This window comes from Hemiscyllium ocellatum, chromosome 2 (assembly GCF_020745735.1).
Source record: "Hemiscyllium ocellatum isolate sHemOce1 chromosome 2, sHemOce1.pat.X.cur, whole genome shotgun sequence".
Lineage (NCBI taxonomy): Eukaryota > Metazoa > Chordata > Chondrichthyes > Orectolobiformes > Hemiscylliidae > Hemiscyllium > Hemiscyllium ocellatum.
Window position 1 is genome coordinate 17710490 of NC_083402.1, and position 21288 is coordinate 17731777.

A 21288-nucleotide genomic window follows, 5' to 3' on the forward strand; every position below is an offset into this window, starting at 1 on the left:
CTGAAGATCCAATGCTGTATTTCTGATGAGAGATTAAATTAAGTCTATGAATGTAAAAGATCCCAGTGTGAAGAAGAAGATAGGGGTGATTTCTCCCTGAGTCCTTTTTTCAGTATTTATCCCCTCAATCAAAGCTTTTGAAGCTGAATATCTAATCATAATCCCTTTACTGTCTGTGATAGTTTGCTCTGCATGACTTGATTATGATATTTCCTGCATTATAACAGTGACAACAGTTCAGCATGTTTCAGGACAGTCTGTAGAACATAGAACATAGAATATAGAAGAGTACAGCACAGTACAGACCCTTCGGCACTCGACTTTAAGATGAGGCTAACCTACATACCCTTCATTGTACTAACTTCCACGTGCCAATCCAAGAGTCGCTTCAATGTTCCTAATGTATCTGACTCTACTACCACTGCTGGCAGTGCATTTCACAAACCCATCACTCTCTGAGTAAAGAACCTATCTCTGACATCTCTCCCAAACCTTCCTCCAATTACCTTAAAATTATGCCCCCTAATGATAGACATTTCTGCCATGGAAAAATGTCTCTGGCTATCCACTCGATCTGTGCCTCTCAACATCTTGTACAGCTCTATCAAGTCACCTCTCATTCTTCTTCGCTTCAATGAGAAAAGCCCTATCTCCCTCAACCTTTCTTCATTAGACAATTCCTCCAGATCAGGCAGCATCCTGGTAAATCTCGTCTGCATCCTGTCGACAGCTTCTGCATCTTTCCAATTATGAGGCAAACAGATCTGAACACAATGTTCCACAATATTCATGGTCTAACAAGGACTTTATAGATCCGCAACATAACCTCACAGTTCTTAAACCTAATTCCCCTGCTAATGAAAGCCAACACACTATACGCCTTCTTAACAACCCTATCAACCTGGGTGGAAACTTTGAATCTATGAACATGGTCCCCAAGATCCCTTTGTTCCTTCACACTGCCAATAATCCTACCTTATTCTGCATTCAAATTTGACCATCCAAAGTGAATGACTTCATACTTTTCCAGGTTGAACTCCTTCTGCCGTTTCTCAATCCAGTACTGTATCCTGTCAATGTCCCAATGCACCCAACAACAGGCCTCCACACTATTCACAATTCCACCAACCTTCGTGTCATCAGCAAACTTACAAACCCACCCTTCCAGTTCCTCATCCAAATGATTTACAAAAATTCCAAAGAGTAGAGGCCCCAGAATTGATCTCTGCGGAACACCACTGGTCACTGAATACTTTCCATCTACCACCATCCTCTGCCTTCTATGGGCCAGCCAATTCTGTATCCAGACAGACAAGTTTCTCTGTATCCCATGCCTCCTTACTTTCTGAATGAGCCCACTCTAACAGGGACATACTGGATTCTTGAGATCACACTTTCAAAAGTCTCCCATTTGCCAGTCATTCCTTTTCCTTCAAACAGACTCACCCATGATTTGGACATGTCGGTGTTGGACTGGGATGGGGAACTTTATCTAATACCTTACTATAATCCATGTACAACGCATCCACTGCCCTACCGCATCAACTTGTTTTGTCACATCCTCAAAGAATTCAATAAGGTTTGTGAGGCATGATCTGTCCCTCACAAAGCCATGCTGATGATCTCTAATCAAACTATGTTTGTAATTATAAGTCTTTTTATGTTGTGTCAAATTGCCATGACCCTATCTCAATGTTATGTTTTTACTACAGCCTAAGAAGACTGACATGCATGTGAATTTTTCATCTGAACATACAAATTATGTATATAATTTATATACAAATAATGTCCAATTCTGATCTCCCTGCTATAGAATTAAGCTGGAGAAGGTTCAGAGAGATTTACCAGAATGTTACTGGGAATGGAGGGTTTGAGTTATAAGGAAAGGCTGGGATGTTTTCCACTGGAATGTAAGATGTTGAGAGGTGACCTTATAGAAGTTTATAAAATAGCGAGGGGTATAGATAAGGTGAATGGCAAGTGTCTGTTCCCTAGGGTGGTGAATTTCAAGACTAGGGAGCATATTTTTAAGCTGAGTGGAGAAAGATTTAATAAAGACGTGAGGAGCATCTTTTTTTACACAGACAATGGTTCATGTGTGGAATGAACTTCCAGAGGAACGAGTGGATGCAGGTACAGTTACGACATTTAAAAGACATTTAGATAAGGACATGAATAAGAAATGTTTGGAGGGATATGAGTCACACACAAACAAGTGGGACTAATTTAGTTTGGGATTATGGCTGGCATGGACTGGTTGAACTGAAGGGTCTGTTTCTGTGCTATTTGACTCTACGAGGCTATAAATTAGGATAAAATCATGGCTGATCTGATTGTGGCCTTGTCTCCACTTTGCTGTCTACCTCCAAAATACTTAGTCTATTCTTTAATTGAGACTCTGCTATGTCTGCTTAAAAAAATTTAATGACTCTCTGGGAAACAGAATTTCACAGATTCAAGACTCTCTGCAGAAACTAAAATTTTAGTGTATCTTCCTTACACGGAGACTTTATTTTTAAACTGCACTCCCTAATTCTAGTCTCTCCCATGAGTGGAAACATCCTTCAGCATTCAACCAGTCAAGATCCCTTAGGACCTTGTATGTTTCAATATCATCACTGCTTATTTTCAAAACTCCATGGATAAAGACCAACCTGTCCAACCTTTCCTTTCAAGATGTTTCCCTTATCATAGGAATCCTTTGAAGGAACCGTCTCTGCAAGGCTTGTAATGCAATTATGTCTTTTCTTGAATGAGGCGATTAAAAACTGTCCTGTACTCTGGATGAGGTCTCACTAAAGTCTTGTACACCTGTAGCAAAATGTTTCTGTTTCAATATTCTATTCCCCTTGTAATAAATTCCATTTCCCTTTCTAATCATTGTTTTACCTTCAAACTAACTTTTTGTGATTGATATACCAGGACATCCAGGTGGTTCAGTACTTCAGAAGATGCAATCTCTCACCATTTAAATAATATGTTGCTTTTCTATTTTCCCTAGCTAAGTGGACAATTTCACATTTTCCTTCATATACTCCAACTGCCAAATATTCTACACCAATATCAACACAATTATTTGCTGAATGCTTTGTAATTTTAGGCTGTGAGTTTGCAAGCACTTAACCTGATATGTATACTCACATACGCAAACAAAAAATATCCATTCCAAGTAAAGAAATTTCTACTCCCCAGTGCTGTAATGTTTGCCTGGTGCACTTTGGCCATGGTCCACCCATAACCTGACGTATAAAAGGAAGCGAATGATGCAGCTTTTATGCTGTCATCTCGAATGTGCAGGAGGAGTTATATCATTGTAGCCGTGCTGCCTTTGTAGATATTCCATTCACAGATAGTTCAATAGCCAGTACCTTGTGGTTTCCTGAATTTGGGATAGTGATGTCTATCTATATTTTAATATCATTGATTTTAGAGTTTGGATATTGAGCTGTTGGTATATAAGCTTGGTCTGTATCTATACATGATTAACTTGCAAGCATTTCTGTAGCCATGATATTGTAAAACACAGTAGAAGAAAGCAAGAGAGAAATTAATGGAGGTTTGGTTCCATTGGGTGAATGTTTACAACCGATCAAATTAAATATTGTAGTGTATTAGGTTTCTACCAGAAGGTTCTAGAACTTTTTTTTGTCTTATGGGAACATCTCTAGCTTGAAGAAAGCCCTTTTGGTTGCAAAGTCGCAGATGTCTTGGCTAAAGCTTGTTGTATAAGACAGTTCTCCTAAGCAAGGGAGATAGTTTAGAATTATTAAAAACTTGATTACCTCAGTGTAAGTAATATAGTTTTAAAGTTCCAGAATAGACGTGTTTGGTAAAAACTTTGCAAGTGTTATTTACAGCTGAGAAAGTCTAAGTTCAAACAAACACAGAGAATGCTGGAGAAAATTAACATTTACAGTCTGATATGGCCCTTCTTCAGAACTGATGTGAAGAATCAATAGGAAGCCACCAGATTTTCAAGACAGAGATTGAAACCACAGTTGAATTGAACCTTATAGATGTGATAAAGAAGATAATTCTCTTGTCTGAGTACTGGAAAGGAATGTCTTATGGATTAATGGGATTGTATTTTGCTGTGAGTTTCAAAATGTTTGAACATGTGCTGTATGAGAGTAGTTCAGTTTATTCTAATTTATCTTAATTTCTTTTGTGTAGTACACTTCTGTTTTATTGTTAAACCAGCTCTGCAGCATTGTGTGCTTATCTTTTAGTAAAAAATGACTTTGTTAACGCCAAAAACAAACACAATCTATGGTCTATCAATCTAAATTTCAATCTGGGATCTGACTTAGAGTCAAATAGTTACAGAGATTAACGCACGGAAATAGACCCTTTGGTCCACTCGCCTGCACTGAACAGACATCCTAACCTGACCTAGTCCCATTTGCCAGCATTTTTTAAGATTAGATTAGATTACTTACAGTGTGGAAACAGGCCCTTCGGCCCAACAAGTCCACACCGACCCGCCGAAGCGCAACCCACCCATACCCCTACATTTACCCCTTCACCTAACACTACAGGCAATTTAGCATGGCCAATTCACCTAACCTGAACATCTTTGGACTGTGAGAGAAAACTGGAGCACCCGGAGGAAACCCACGCAGAGACGGGGAGAATGTGCAAACTCCACACAGTCAGTCGCCTGAGGCGGGAATTGAACCTAGGTGTCTGGAGCTGTGAGGCAGCAGTGCTAACCACTGTGCCACCGTGCCGCCCGTAATAATATGGAAACAGGCCCTTCAGCCCAACAAGTCCACACCGATCCCCCGAAGAGCAACCGACCCAAACCCATTCCCCTACATTCACCCCTGACTAATGCATCTAACACTACAGGTAATTTAGCATGGCTAATTCACCTAACCTGCACATCTTTTGGACTGTGGGAGAAAACCGGAGCACCTGGAGGAAACCCACGCAGACATGGGGAGAATGTGCAAACTCCACACAGACAGTTGCCCAAGGCAGGAATTGAACCCAGGTCCCTGACGCTGTGAGGCAGCAGTGCTAACCACTGAGCCACTGTGCCGCCCCCATTTGACTCATGTCCCTCTCAATCCTTCTTATTCATGTACCCTCGCAGATGCCTTTTAAATGTTGGGATTGTGTCAGCCTCCACCACTTCCTTTGGCAACTCATTCCACACCACGCACCACTCTCTGCACAGAAAACTTACCCCTCAGGTTCTTTTTAAATCTTTCCCATCTCACTTAAACCCATGCCCTCTAGTTTTGGATTCCCCCACTCTTGGAAAAAGACCTTGGCTATTCACCCTATTTATTCCCCTCATGATTTTATAAACCTCCATTATATCACCCCTCAGCCACTAATGTTCCAGGAAAAAAAAGGTCAGCCTATTCAGCCTCTCCCGATAGTTTAAACCCTCCCGTCCCAGCAACATCCTTGTAAATTTTTTCTGCACTTCTCAAGTTTAACAACATCCTTCCTATAGACGTGTTTCATTACAATGGCTGCTGGCATCATAACAGGACCAGTTCTAGAAAAATCTGAGCATTGCCCTCATACTGGCCAGGAAATGTGACTTGTTAATAATGATTCTCTCTGCCAAGATTTGCGCCCAAAAATATTGCTGAAATTGCCAAGATGGTCTATGGCTGTAGCTGTGGTCATCCTGATATAGTAACAGCGGGAGGGCAGCATTTGAAAAACACGGTCAAGCTTTGGCCATTACAGGGTGGGGGTGGTTGGGGGGGGGGGGTCACTTACTGGAAAATTCCATTACCTTATTGTCTACACACTGCTTGTAGGGCTCCACCCTCAACCAATGTTACCTCCAAACTGTGTGGCTGCTCCAAGATTCTACACATGGTGATCAGTGTCGACATAGTACCAGAACGTCTCCACCACACATTGACAACGGAGACACATGCAGCCAGAAAGAACATTAAAGTGCTGCCCACAACGCAGTCTTTTTGAAAATTGTCCAAGCAGAAAAGTGCCAGCAAATTCATTTTTCTCTCTTTGTTATCTGGCTGACTGAATGTTTCTAGTATTTTCTGGTATTATTTCAGATTTCCAGCATCCTCAGTATTTTGTTTCTGCCTCAAATGAAAAGCAATCAAGTCATCAAACAAATTAATTTTCAGGGAGTGGAATTCCACCTTCATGGAATTCTGTTCAGGAAAGTCTGGATCATTGAATTTATCAAAGGCTGAATTAGATAGAATGTTTTGATGGAGTTGAAAAGGGTGGCACTTGAAAAGCACAGCAGGTCAGGCAGCATCCGATAAGCAGGATAGTCAAATGTTTCAGGCAGCAGTCTAATGCCCAAAAAGTCAACTCTCCAGCTCCTCGGATACTGTCAGACCTGCTGTGCTTTTCCAGCGCCACACTTTTTGACTCTGACTCTCCAGCATCTGCAGCCCTCACTTTCTCCGAGAATGTTTTAATAGTCAAGGGAGTCTAGAGTTTTGGAGGAGTGGGCAGACAGGGTGTGGAGCTGAAACTGCAGCCAGATCAGCCATGAATGCTAGAACAGGCTTGAAGAACCGAATGGCCTATTCTTGTTAAAGAGACATAGAGTCTTAGAGATGTACAGCATGGAAAAAGATCCTTTGGTCCAACCTGTCCATGCTGACCAGACATCCCAAACCAATCTAGACCCACCTGCCAGTACCCGGTCCATATCCCTCTAAACCCTTCCTATTCATATACCCATCCAAATGTCTTTTTAAATGTTGCAATTGTACTCACTTCCACCACTTCCTCTGGCAGCTCAATCCATATAAGTACCACCCTCTGCGTGAAACAGTTGCCTCATAGATCTCTTTTATATCTTTCCCGTCTCACCCTAATCCTATGCCCTCTAGTTCTGGATTCCCCCAACCCAGGGAAAAGACTTTATCTATTTATCCTATCCATGCCTCTCATGATTTTGTAGACCTCTATAAGGTCACCCCTCAGCCTCCAACGCTACAGGGAAAACAGCCCCAGCCTGTTCAGCCTCTTGCTATAGCTCAAATCCTCCAGCCCGGAAACATTCTTGTAAATCTTTTCTGAACCCTTTCAAGTTTCACAACATCTTTCCAATAGGAAGGAGACCAGAATTGCATGCAATATTCCAACAGTGGCCTAACCAATGTCCTGTACAGTCACAACATTACCTCTCAATTCCTGTACTCAATACTCTGACCAATAAAGGAAAGCATACCAAAAGCCTTCTTCACTATCCTATCTACCTGCGACTCCACTTTCAAGGAGCTATGAACTTGCACTCCAAGGTATCTTTGTTCAGCAACACTCCCTAGGACCTTACCATTAAGTGTATAAGTCATGCTAAGAATTGCTTTCACAAAATTCAGCACCTTGCATTTATCTAAATTAGACTTCATCTGCCATTCCTCAGCCCATTGGACCATCTGATCAAGATCCCGTTGTAATCTGAGTTAACCTTCTTTGCTGTCCACTACACGTCCAATTTTGGTGTCATTTGCAAACTTACTAACTATACCTCTTATGCTCACATCCAAATCATTTATTTAAACAGTGAAAAGTTCTCCCTGTATTCTGTGAGATCTAACCTTGGTACCCAGTCTTCCATGGGGAAACTTGTCCTATGCCTTTCTGCAGTCCGTATAGATCACATCCACCGCTCTGTTCCATTGTTCCACCATTTCAGAAAATCACTATTCATTCTTGAAACCAAATAACTCCATCTCTTTTTGATTATTCAAGTTGATCTCCATTCTCAACATATTTCTCATTCCTTCTCTCCGAAACATGAGCATAAACTCACTCAGAACATCCACTTCACTTGCCTCCTTCACCGCCACATCCTTGAAACCTCAGCTTGACTTTCTAACTCGAACTTCTGAAAATCCTTTATACTTGTTTTCACTGCAGAACTCCCCTACTAACTCTGTTGACATGTGCAAGTTATCTCAGCATCATGTTTACAAATCAAACTGTTTCAATATCCTCCAATACTTTCTGGTGTCCATCAGCTACATGACCAATTGTCTACAGTCTAAAAATACCCGTAGGCCCTTGTGGACTATGGCTGATTACCTACCTCGTTTTAAGTTACTTACCTGAAAATTTACGCATTGATTCTAGCCTGGACCCCAAGAGGACTTAATTTCAGCTGCGTGGGGTGAAATTTTCCCAGACCAATTGTGTACTTGGTCTCAACTGACTAGGAGAAAGTGAGGACTGCAGATGCTGGAGATCAGAGCTTAAAATGTGTTGCTGGAAAAGCACAGCAGGTCAGGCAGCATCAAAGGAGCAAGAGAATCGACGTTTCGGGCATAAGCCCTTCTTCAGGAATTCCTAAAGAAGGGCTGACGCCCGAAACGTCGATTCTCCTGCTCCTTTGATGCTGCCTGACCTGCTGCGCTTTTCCAGCAACACATTTTTAAGCTCAACTGACTACTATAATACAGGGGTCCTAAAAATGGAGAGTTTCAGCCCTGCACTTTTCTCTTCAGTTGAAAATATTGTGACAAAAGCCAGTGCTTCAGCCTTTTATAAGGTCATCCTAGATAACTAACAGCTAAAATTCAGAATACATTGCACAATAGTTATATTATAAGACACATAACCATATTGCCAAGAGGATAAAAAGGTGAAAAAAAAGTAATACATGAAAATGAATGTATTGTTCATGTTTAAGTTCTATTTGGAAACATAAAAGATGTATCTCATTCACCAGTTTAACTGTTTTTTACTTGGACTAAAAACATATGTTTCTAAGATATATGGCTCATAGCAACAATTCTAATTGGAAAAAGTGGGATGAGTTAAAGGAGGATTAGTTTAATGTGATAACCAAATCAGCCAGGCAGAGGAGAGTGGCAGTGATTGGGGGATTGTTTGGGCCTTTGTTTGGGGAAGAAATTGAAGAAGTCTCAAGTGGAAAATGGAATATCGAATGAATGGGCTGAAGAGAGAGTAATTAAGATATTGGAGACTGCTAAACTGAAGGAGCATGCCAGAAATCACATGAGCTGTCGATGGAAAGAGAGAGAGAAATCAAGAATTGAGCCAAGTTGGGAAGGTATTAGTTCAATGAGGTACTAACAGGCTGACAAGATGGGTCAACCAGAACAAATCTTAGTCTGGATCTTGGAAAGGTGGTAGAAATTGACTATGTTTGGAGGACTATGGGATATAAGTGAAGATCTCTAGAGGAGATGTGGTCAGTGACAGACATGGTCCAGGAAGTGCCAGGAGAAAGTGTTGAAGAATGCTGGAGGCAAAGACCCTAAAATCTTTCAAAAAGCGCCTGGATCTGCACCTTAAGTGCTGTAATTTGCAAAGTTTTGGGCTGTCTGCAGGAATTTGGGATTAAAAAGGGCATCCAGATGCCTTTGGGTCGGTTTGGTTGAGATGGGTCACATGGTCCCCTTCTGTGCGGTAACATTTCAATGTTTCAATGGTTCTATAGCAGTTTCTGTGCCTCTGCAAAGTAGAGGTCTCTTAGCAGATTGGTAAGCCAATTTAGCAAATTACACAAGCTGGGGCTTGATTCCCTGGCATTTGCAAGATGACAGGGTGATTTGATCAAAGTTTTTTAAAGATATTTAGGGGAGCCAATAGGGTATATAGGTAAAAGCAAAAAAAAAATTACTCAGACCTTTCAGAAGTGAAAAATAAATCTCTACATTGAAAGTGGTAAAAGTTTGGAACTTTCGTCTGCCGTCAGCAGCTTGTCAAAAATATATCAACCTCAGGTTCAACATTAACAATTGATCTCACATCTTTTTTTCTGCAACAATTTTAGAAACAGCCCACTTCAAATTTAAGGGCATTTAGGGATGGGGCAGTAAATGCTTTTCTGTGAATTAATCTATAAAAAATGTTGATGATAGTCGATCATATTTTAATTCTGAATCTGAGATTGATAGACTTTTATTTACCAAAGCTGAGAAGAGATATGAGGCAAAAGCGGTTATATGGAATTAGGTCACAGATGAGCTATGATCTCCTTCAACAATGGTGCAGACTGGAGGGGTTAAATGGCCTTCTCTGTTTCCTATGTTCCAGAATAGGTATCTGAAGCCTTCAACTTGAAAGCATGTTGAACAGAAAATTCACCCGAATATTTTAATCTCATGAGTGAACAGTGTCGCATGTGACAGATGGATTTATTCCTGTAATGCTGAATTTCACAGGCACTGACAATTCATCTTTCTATTTTTGGACTCCCTAGGACAAGACCTTGTATCACCCAGTGAGCAACAGCTGCATGGACTGCAATCTAGCCGATAAGAAGATTTTCATGAGCAAATGCAACCCCTCAGTGCACACCCAGCAGTGGATTTTCCAACACGTCAACTTGACTGTTCTAGACAAATTCAACAGTAATTCCAGCTCTTAGAAACATCTTTGCCACAGTGAAGAATGTGCATATTTGGCAACTTGGTCCTTTGGCAGAACTATTGGCAGCTGGGTCAATTAATTCAGGTGTTGAGTTTTGTAGCTATGAGGGGTTGGGATGGGTGTGGGGGGAATCTGGGGAGGGTGTGGTGGGCTTACTCTCAGGATCAGTGATAACTGTAGCTGAAGTCAAGAACGCGATGGATGCACTTTGAATAAAATAAAAGGAGCCTCACCAGCTGTTGCAGGACGTGTTAAGACTCAAGCAGATACGAGAATGCCTTGCTGGTCAAGAGCAAACTGATTCAGACATGCATTGGACTGTATAAAAGAGAGTTGGAATTCTGTAGATTCTCAGGTCAATCCTGCCTCAGTGTATCTTTAAGCGGATGCTGATTGCACTTTTTGCTTTAGGGCAGGCCACAGTTTGACATGTCAGCAGAGGAGTGCATGGCTGATACCAGGTCAAATCTGTTGACAAAACCGTATCGGAGAGCTGTCCAGGATTCGACAATGATACTGAGCTTTTTTGTTTAACCCTGTTTGGGTTTTGTGAACAGTTGTGTTCTTTTCATTTTTTTGTATAAATTAAATTGAAGAACAAATTTCGTGAGTCATTTTATTGGCAAATATGGATAATGAGAATTCCAAGAAATGATTAATTGTGAATCTGTGTCAATGATTTCATTTTCCTCATTGCACTAAAAGTAATATTTTCCTTTTAGAAGACAGAAATAAGTGTTAGGTTTCTGAGAAAAAAAAGCACTTGCACTTTTTTTTTCCAAAATAACATGACTTTATTACAATGATATATTGTGATACATATTGGGTATTGCATTTCCCAGTAATCGCTGCAGTTTTTCTCAATAAATCTTTGTGAATAATTTTGTTTGGTCCTGCCACATACAAAGACCAGTTATAAAGAAGAGTGGAAATAGAAAAAGGCAATCCTCAAGGGCATTAGATATGGGCAATAAATGAAGGTTTTTGCCCAAAACGTCGATTCTCCTGCCCCTCGGATGCTGCCTGACCTGCTGTGCTTTTCTGGCATGACACTCTCAACTCTTATCTCCAGCACCTGCAGTGATCACTTTCATCTAACAAATGCTTCCCTTGAACAGCGATGTCCACATCTCATGAACAAATAACTGTGTAAAATTCAAAGAGATATAGAGTACTTTCTGAGGCATTGTATGGACTGGAAGACTATCTTATGCATAGGCCAAATGTGAAGAAAGCAGCTCTTGCTAATGGCTGCAGGATTCCCAAGATTCAGGGTGAGGCTAACCTTTGATTGTGATCTGCACTGCCTCAGTCCCCCATATACCTCCTCAAAGTCACTAAATGATCATTAGACAGTTCAGGCTCTGAATTCCCAGTAGGTCTGCAGCAGGAGTTTTATATAGGCAGCATGATGGACAGCATGATCTACACCAGAAAGGCAGTTGTATGATCCTGTTGACTGCACCACAGTCATGCACAATACCCCCAGGTATAGTGGTTCCACCTTTTGGACGTCATCAGCTTCTGCTTGACTTGTAATAATCCCAGGATACATGTGTTGCCGTGTCTGGTTTTCCACTTCATCTATATCAAAACTAAAGCACCAGGTTTTGATTTAAAGAAATGTTTTTGTAGGCACATTGGAATTTCCAATAAATAGCTTCATGGCTCCCCCTCACTTGAGAGGTTTGCCCATGATCCAATCATAGTTCTGATGAAGAATCACCAGACTCAAGGCATTATGTTGGCTTTCTTTCCACAGATGCTGTCAGACATGCTGAGTTTCTCCAATTATTTCTGTTTTTCTTTCAGTCCTCAACATCTGCAGTTCTTTGTTTTGTTTGTGTTTATTCCATATTACATATAAAATTAAAGAGGAGGCGATGGCCTTGTGTTATCACAAGATGATTAATCCAGAGATCCAGGATAAGGTCCGGGGACATGGATTTGAAGCCTGCCATGGTAAATGGTGGAATTTAAATTCAATAAGAAAAGAAATCTTGAATTAAGAGTCTAATGATAACCATTAAACCATTGCCATGGAAAAACCCATTTCATTCACTCATGTCCTTTAAGGAACCAAACTGCTACTTTCACCTGGTCCTCTATGTGACTCCAAACCCATAGTAATCTGGTTGACTCTTAACTGTCCTCTGGATAATTAAGGATGGGTGGCTAGCCTATGAATGAATAATAAAAAGAAAATGGCTGTATTAAAACATAAAGGAAACATTTAAGCACACAACTGAAGAAGTAAAACAAGTTTACATCCACCCAGCCACTTGACACTCAAGGAAAAGAATGTTGTAGAGCAGAACCTCAGAGCATTCTTTCCTTTATTACCACCCTGTTCACTTTTCAATTGCATCATACTACATTGTGCAAAAAAACTTCTACAAAAGTTGCAGAACACTTAGTCACACCCTCATTCTATTTCAAACCTGTGGCTGATGCAGAGAGGTTTGGAATCTGATGAAACATTATTGATCTGAAACATTGGTTGGACGTTTCCCAGTCAAGAGGTGGTGAAGGGCTGTTGTGGCACAGTGCTGCTGTGTCCCTACCTCTGGACCAGGAGGCTGGGTTCAAGGCCGACCTGCTCCAGGGGTGTGAGTTAACATCTCTGAACAAGTTAATTAGAAAATAAAAAGAGATGGGGATTTTCCCCACAGTGGGGAGTTATATCCCCTGGTACCAATGTCAGATAAACTTATACTACTATTTGAAGATGGTGGTGTTGGACTGGGGTGTACAAAGTTAAAAATCACGCAACATCAAGTTATAGTCCAACAGATTTATTTGGAAGCATTAGCTTTCAGAGTGCTGCTCCTTCACACCTGGTGACAACCACCTGGCGAAGGAGCAGCACTCCGAAAGCTAGTGCTTCCAAATAAACCTGTTGGACTATAACGTGGTGTTGTGTGATTTTTAACTTTATCCCACTATCTTCCAGATTCCAAAACCTACTGTATCCTCCTTGGTCTGAATTACAGCTTCTTTAATACAGACTTTCTCAAACACAACACTAGTTTCCCAAACTGCTAAGTCACCGGGCAAGTGGGAAGACTTTGGCCAATTAAACTGACAAGCTTCAGTCATGGCTAGGTGAAAGCCTGCTGCTCTCAGAATGCCATACATTCTTGAAGGATACGTCAATTCATTGGAAGGGACTTCGCCAATCTGGCACTTCATTTTCCTTCCAAAGGTCTGTTTCCATGCTGTACACCTCTTTGGAGTACAGTATATGATTGTAATCTACACTGCTTCAGTCCTATATACCTCCTCAAAGTGAGCTAGTTACTAAATAATCATTAGACAGCTCAGGCTTTGAGTTCCCACTAGGTCTGAAGCAGGAGCTTCATATAAGCAGCATGATGGACAGTGTGAATCACAACAGAAAAGCATTTTTACGATCCTCTTGACTGTACCACAGATATGCATGATACTCCCAGATACAGTATTGTGGTTCCACAATAACTGTGTGACTCGGCTGCCAGACTTCACTAAGCAGAAAGCAGCAGCTTATGTAAATCCACCTGACTGCTTTGATGAAAAGCAAGAGCAGAAATTTGCCTAGCACAACCTGAAAAGCACCATTTGACTGAGCAGTCGGAACCTGTTATAGAAGAGGATTCCAGATTTCTGTGGAAAAAAGTCTTCTTGATTTCACCTTTACTTTAAAATTAATTTTTATATCCCCCAGTTTCAGGAACATGGCAAAATTATGAGGTTTGATTTCGTTAGATCTGTGATGGGAGGAATGCTTTGATACACAAATCCCACTATTCCATCAGTCACACCATTAACATTAAAATGCTGATCCAATCCCTAAAATAGTCAAAAAAACAAAGAAATGTAGCTGTTAGAGATCTGAAACAAAAACTGAAATTGCTGGAGAAACTCAACAGGTCTTTGGCAGCATCTGTGATAAGAGAAACAGAGTTAACATTTCAGGTCCAGTGACCCTTTTACAGAACCAAAATGATTAATTGACACCCTTGTAACCTACAATCCAAAATAAAAGGGAATTTCACTGTTTTCTTTAATTCACTCAAAATAATCCATTTATTGTCACACAAAATGTGTTCTTAAAACAAGTGGAAAACACTGGTTAACATCAAAACTGTAATACAGAATTAGAACTATATCTGCTTAATTTCAAACAGACACATTCATGTGACACTAGCAAGAGTCTTTTTCCCTCAAGTGGGGAATTCAAAACTCGGGGGCATATTTTTAAGGTGAGAGGAAAAAGTTTGAAAAAAGACATGAGGGGCAACTTCTTTGCACAGAGAGTAGTTCATGTGCGGAATGAACTGCCAGACGACGTGATGAATGCAGGTACAGTCACAACGTTTACGAGACATTTAGGTAAGTGCATAAATGGGAAAGATTTGGGGGGTTATGGGCCAAATATAGGCAAGTGGGACTAGTGTAGATTGGGAACATGGAGTCATAGAAGTTGGAACCAGCCCCTTCAGCCCAACTAGCCCAAGCTGCTCAGTTTTCACAATTAAACTGGCCCCATTTGCCTGCATTTGGTACATGTCCCTCTATACCTATCCCATCCATGTACTTGTCCAAATGTTTTTAAATGACAAAATTGAACTCACCACCACTACCTCTAGCAGCCCATTCCAACCTCCATTATTTTTGTGTGGAAGAATTGCCCTCAGAGCCCTTTTGTATCTCTCTCCTCTCACCTTAAGCTTATGCTTCTAGTTTTAGAATCTGCTACCATGTGAAAAAGTAGTTGGCCATCTACCTTACTTATGCCTCTCATGATTTTATGGACCTTTATAAAGTCACCCTTCAGTCTCCTACGCCCCAGTGAGGAAAGCCCCAGCCTATCCAATGTCTCCTTATAATTCAAACTTTCCAGGTCAGGTAGCATCCTAATAAATCTTTCTGCACTCTTTCTAGTTTAATAATAGCTTTCCTATAGTAGGGCAAAGAGAACTGTATGCAGTACTCCAAACGTGGCCTCATCAACGAATTGTATAGTTACAACAAGATGTCCCAACCCCTATACTCAATGCTCTGACCGATGAAAACAGCAAACCGGTGGCTTCTAGTCCCTGATTGCACAACCCTGGGAAAAAGACTGAGTGCATTCATTCTATCCATGCTTCTCATGATTTTATAAACTTCTATATGATCCCCCTCAGTCTCATATGCTCTAAAGAGAAAAGTCCTAGCTTGTCCAACCTCTCCCTATAACTCAGACGATTGAGTCCTGGCAACATCCTTGTAAATTTCTTCTGCACTCTATCCACTTTAATAACATCCTTCCTATAGCAAGGTGACCAAAACTGAGTGTGGGCTCATCAAAATCCTATACCACTGCAATATAACTTTCCAGCTTCTACACTCAATGCCCTGATTGATGAAGGCCAGTGTGCCAAACGCTTTCTTCACTGTCCTGTCCACCTATGACTCCACTTTCAGCGAACCATACACTTGAACCCCAAGGTCCCTCTGTTCCACTAAAGTCCTTCAGGCACTACCGTTCACCATGAAACTCCTACCTTGCCTTTACTTTCCAAAATGCAAGGCTCATACTTCTCTACATTAAATTCCATTTGCCTTTTCTTGGCCCACTTTCCTAGCTGATCAAAGTCCTGCTGCAATTTCTGACAACCTTCCTCACTGTCCATGATACCACCTATTTTAGTGTAATCTGCAAACTTACTAACCGTGCCTTGTATGTTCTCGTCCAAATCATTGATATCGATAACAAACAGCAGTGGGCCTAGCACCGACCCCTGAGGTATACCACGAGGCACAGGCCTCCAGTCTGACAGGAATTCTTACCTTATTACCTTCTGCTTCCTACCATCAAGCCAACTGTGTATCCAATCTGCCAGCTCCCTCTAGATTTGATGCGATCTATCCTTCCAGGCCTTTAGTGCAGATGTGTCTGGTTGAAGGGGGTGTCTTTTTTTTCCTGAACTTGGAAAAGCTCACCTCATTGCAGCCATTAGATTTAAAATTTCCTAAAGTTAGCAACAGTTTCAAGATCATCATTGGACTCTTAAAGTCCGATGCGCTCAGCTATGCAGGAAACAATTAAGGATCCCACTTTTTAAATTAATAGGTCCTCCACAAGAACAAGAATATTAGAGAGACTTTGTTTATGCTGCATTGGAGCTAATTTAGATGCAATTTACAAGACAGGGCTGTGACCAGAATCAACTAAAAAGAGTGGAGATGATGAATGTTCGAATACAGAGAGTTCGAACGGTGTAACTACACCTGGGCATAGACAGCGGTGAATTTGTGCTGACCACATAATTACGTGTGAGACCTCCCCACCATCGGCACCCCTCACCCTCGCTGCAGTGATGCCCAATCACAATAAGAGATGTTCTGGAACAGTCGTGAATTTCCCAAGTGAGCGATGGCGGCTGTACAGGACACTGTTGGAATATTGCATGCAATTCTGGTCTCCTTCCTATCAGAAAGATGTTGTGGAACTTGAAAGGGTTCAGAAAAGATTTACAAGGATGTTGCCAGGGTTGGAGGCTTTGAGCTCTAGGGAGAGGCTGAGTAGGCTGGGGTGTTTTCCCTGGAGCATTGGAGACTGAGGGGTGACCTTGTAGAGGTTTACAAAATTATGAGGGGCATGGATAGGATAAATAGACAAAGTCTTTTCCCTGGGTTGGAGAGTCCAGAACTAGAGCGCATAGGTTTAGGGTGAGAGGGGAAAGATATAAAAGAGACCTAAGGGGCAACCTTTTAACGCAGAGGGTGGTACTTATATGGAATGAGCTGCCAGAGGGTGTGGCGGAGGCTGGTACAATTGCAACATTTGAAAGGCATTTGGATGGGTATATGAATAGGAAGTGTTTGGAGGGATATGGGCCGGGTGCTGGCAGGTGGGACTAGATTAGGTTGGGATATCTGGTTGGCAAGGATAGGTTGGACCGAAGGGTCTGTTTCCAAGCTGTACATCTCTATGACGCAATGACTCTATGACATAAAGAGAATCATCTAAGCTGAATGGAGAAAAGCTCAGGGTAGTACAGCTTTCTGAATAATCACCCTCCCCACAAAAAATTCAGAGCTAAATTGAAAGAATTACTTTTGAAGTGTACCCCTTCACCAAGGAGTCGAAGGAACGGGTGCACAAAGGACGTAAACTGCAGTCATATGCCTACGTAACTCTGTGGCTACAAAAGTCTTGACTGCTCTACAATTAACTTTATTCCACCGGTAATTTTAGGTGGCCGCAGAGAATGTGGGGAGGGTGATTATTCAGAAGGCTGTACTATCCTGAACTGGTGCCTTGCTTTTCTCCGTTCAGCATAAGCCAGGGTATCTTTCAGGCTTATATTTTTCGGGTAACTGATACACACTGCCAATGTCATTTCACTCACACATAAGTGCTGTTTTGTGGTTTCCTCACATTAGACCTGCAATTGCACTCATCTTTGTTGTGTGTAACACAGAATGGGTCGTCATTAGTTATCATTTGCCTCTGTGAAGTGCCCTTCTCCCTGCTTTGGGCTATCTCAAAGAATGATGCTCCCTCTCAGCTCCAAATCCTCCAGTGGAAGATGTTCTTGAAAAGTGGCTCTAAATCTCCTGAGTCATCCAGTGAATTATCCAACAACCAACATCTCACTGAGCCACTCGTTCTTTTACTGGACTGCATCTGCCTCTTGTGCACCAGATTTGACTTCTTCTAAGTTACAACAACAACTTGTACTTAAATCTCCCAAAGCATTTTAAAGGAACATTATAAAATTAAATATGACATTAAGCTACAAAAGGAGATTTTAGGGCAGATGACCAAATACTTGGTTGAAGTGTAGTGTTTTAAGGACCATCATAATGGTGGAAAGAGAGGTTGAGAAACAGAAAGATTTTGGAGAGAAATTCCAGAGTTTTGGGCCTTGGGAATTGGAGCAGTGGTAGAGCAATTAAATAAAGGTGCGCAAGGGAGCAGAGTACAGATATCTCACAGAATGTAGATCTGGGGAGTTTACAGAGGTAAGGAGTAGAGTGGCTGTGGTATAATTTGTCCTGTTTCCAATTACCATCAGAAATGTACTACATAGCCATTTTACATGATTTTGGACCACAGTACCATTAATTATTAGTGGGGATCAGCACTGTAGTGAATGGGGAGAGAATCAAAAAAGTGCTACAGCACAGAAGGAGGCAACTTGGTCCATCATATCCAGACCAGCTTTCCGAACAAGCATCATGTTCTAGTGCCGCTGGCCTTATTTTTTCAATACCCTTGCACGTTATTTCTATTTAAATCATTGCATGCTCTCTTGAATGCCTCAACTGAATCTGCTTCCACATTAGTGCATTCCAAACCCAAACCAAAACTCATTTTTTTCACATAACATTTGCTTCTTTTTCCATACTCAGTCACACAAATCAAGCGATCTTTATGGCTTCCTGTATTATTGGGAGTAAAGGAATGATGTATGCATTCCCTTGCCAGAGATCCTATTTGTTCCCAATAGATGGATGTCAGAAGTACACTTTTATTTTCTGTTGGCCTAAGGTGAGTATGCACAACTTAACAATTATGTATGTCAAAACTGTTTTTATTTTACTTTCCAAAACACCTGGAGTCTGGGCTGAGCTACAACAGGTCTATATTTTACATTGTAAAAGGAAATTTGTGTAGCTCTTACATTACCAGAGTAGTCACCCAAAGCCTGAGACAAATAGTCCAGAAAATTTGAATATCACTTAAACAAGTTGAAGCTTTTTGCTTTGCACTCATCAAAACAATTCACAAGATATAGCAAAGTAAAGGAAAAACAACATTTATATATTGTAGGAGATGAGAGGGTTGATTGTTAGACTCTTTAAGCTTGTTATAATAAACACAAAGAACTGCAGATGGTCGAAATCTGAAACAAAAACAGAAAGGGCTCGAGAAACTCAGAGTTAACGTTTTGAGTCTAAGATCCTTCATCAGACCATTCTGGTGAAGGGTGATTGGACATGGAATGTAAACTCTGCTTTCTCCCTACAGATGCTGTCAGATCTGCCGTGTTTCTTGAGCTCTCTCTGTTTTTGTCTTTAGGATTGTCAATGTAACTTGCAATGTGGTGAATTTGTATGTGCTATGGGCTACATGTATTAGCATACAAGGGATTGCTCTTTTCTGGTTATGATTTCCCTACTCTCCAGTCAAATCCAAGTTTGCTCAAGAAAGGGCCCACAGTTATATGCCTCTATGAAGCTTGCAGGTGCATATGTTGTGGCTGTTCTTTGCAGACACAAAGAACATTGACAACCATTTATTGTTCATTTCTCAGGGCAATGCCTTGACCAATCACAGTCAACCTGCCTGATTTGAAATGTATATAAAACTTAGCAGTTAACTATCAGTCATCATTAACTGGTGCATTCTTCATGGCAACACCTCCATCAATCAGAGACATCTCGCCAAATAGACAGTATTCTCTTCTAATACAGTATAAATGTTGTTTTTCGCTTACTTTGATATTTCTGCAAATAGTCCCAATGAGTGCAAAGCAAAAATCTTCAACATCGTGTGTCTCTTTCTCAGCAATACTCAGGGTTTGTACTCCAAACATCTATTCGTGGTCCAGGGAACATGAGCTCAAATTCCACCAGACCAGGTGTTTTTTTTTAATATTCAGCGATGGGATCTAGGCATTGCTGTGGACCAGTAATTATAGCTCAGCTTTGGTTGCCCTTGAGAAGGTGGTAGTAGGCTGCCTTTTGGAACCACTGCTGTCCATGTGCTGTAATTAGCAGTACTGTTATGGAGGTACAGCATTTTCATCCAGTGACAGTGAACGAATGGCGATATATTTCCAAGCCAGAATGGTGAGCAGTTTGGAGGGAAACTTGCAAGTAATGATGTTCTTGTGTACCTGCTGCCCCACCTTTCTGGATCATAGTCATAGCTGTCTAAGAAACCTTGGTGAATTTCTTCAATTCAGCTTGTAGATGGTATACACTTCTGTTACTGAATGCCAGTGGTTGAGGGAGTGAACATTTATAGATGTGGTGCCTACCAAATGGGTTACTTTATCCTGAATAGTGTGAAATTTGTATTGCTGGAGCTGCTCACACCAAGGAAAGTGGAGAGTAATCTGTTACACACAGAAATCGCTGGAAAAATTCAGCAGGGCCAGCAGCATCTTTGGGGGCAGATAGAGAGAGAGAGAGAGAGCAGATTCAACATTTTGGGTCCAGTGGGTCTAGGGGTCATGTTACAACATTTAGAGTCAAAAGGCAGCCAAGCAAATACACTGATTAGACTCCTGCTTGCTATTATTGTGAGGCATTGAAAAATTTGTATATTACAAGTGAATTTTCCATGTCAGGACTCTCATGTCAAAGGCATGGGTTATTTTTAGATGCTAGAAATAAGATACAGTCAGGAAATGAAACATTACAGTGAGGTTTTCTTCAGGAAATAATTTATTTTAACCTTCTATGAATAACAACTGGCATTTGTCTCCATTCTGTGTCCCAATGACCCTTTAGAGTTCTGAAGAAAGGTTACTGGGCCTGGAACATTGACCCTGTTTTCTCTCCACTCATGCTGCAAGACCTGCTGAGTTTCTCCAGCAATTTCTGTTTTTGTTTCCGATTTCCATCATCTTCAGTTCTTTGTTTGTTTAGTATTCCATCACACTCCTGACTTGTGCCTCATAGATGGTGGATAGGCTTTTGGGTGTCAGGAGATGAAATACTTGTTGCAAATACTGTGTCTGGTCTACTGGTGTAGCCACAGTATTTATATGGCTTGGCCATTTCAGTTCTTGGAGAAAATGAGGCTGCAAATGCTGGAGATTAAAGTTGAAAAGTGCGGTGCTGGAAAAGCACAGCAGGTCTGCCAGCATCTGAGGATCAGGAGAGTCAACATTTCGGGCATAGGTCCTTCATCAGGAATGTCCTTGATCAATGCTAACTCCAAGTATG

The 21288-nt window shown here is 41.2% G+C and overlaps 1 protein-coding gene across 1 annotated transcript in view; it reads left to right on the forward strand.

Annotated features, from left to right (window-relative positions):
- The window catches only part of galntl6 (polypeptide N-acetylgalactosaminyltransferase like 6), an 832913-nt gene extending 822559 nt beyond the window's left edge, over positions 1-10354 (forward strand). Inside the window, exon 12 of the mRNA XM_060833907.1 lies at positions 10187-10354. Within this exon, the coding sequence (XP_060689890.1) occupies positions 10187-10354 (168 nt within the window). The remainder of the gene's footprint in view (positions 1-10186) is intronic.
- The last annotated feature ends 10934 nt before the right edge of the window (positions 10355-21288 follow it).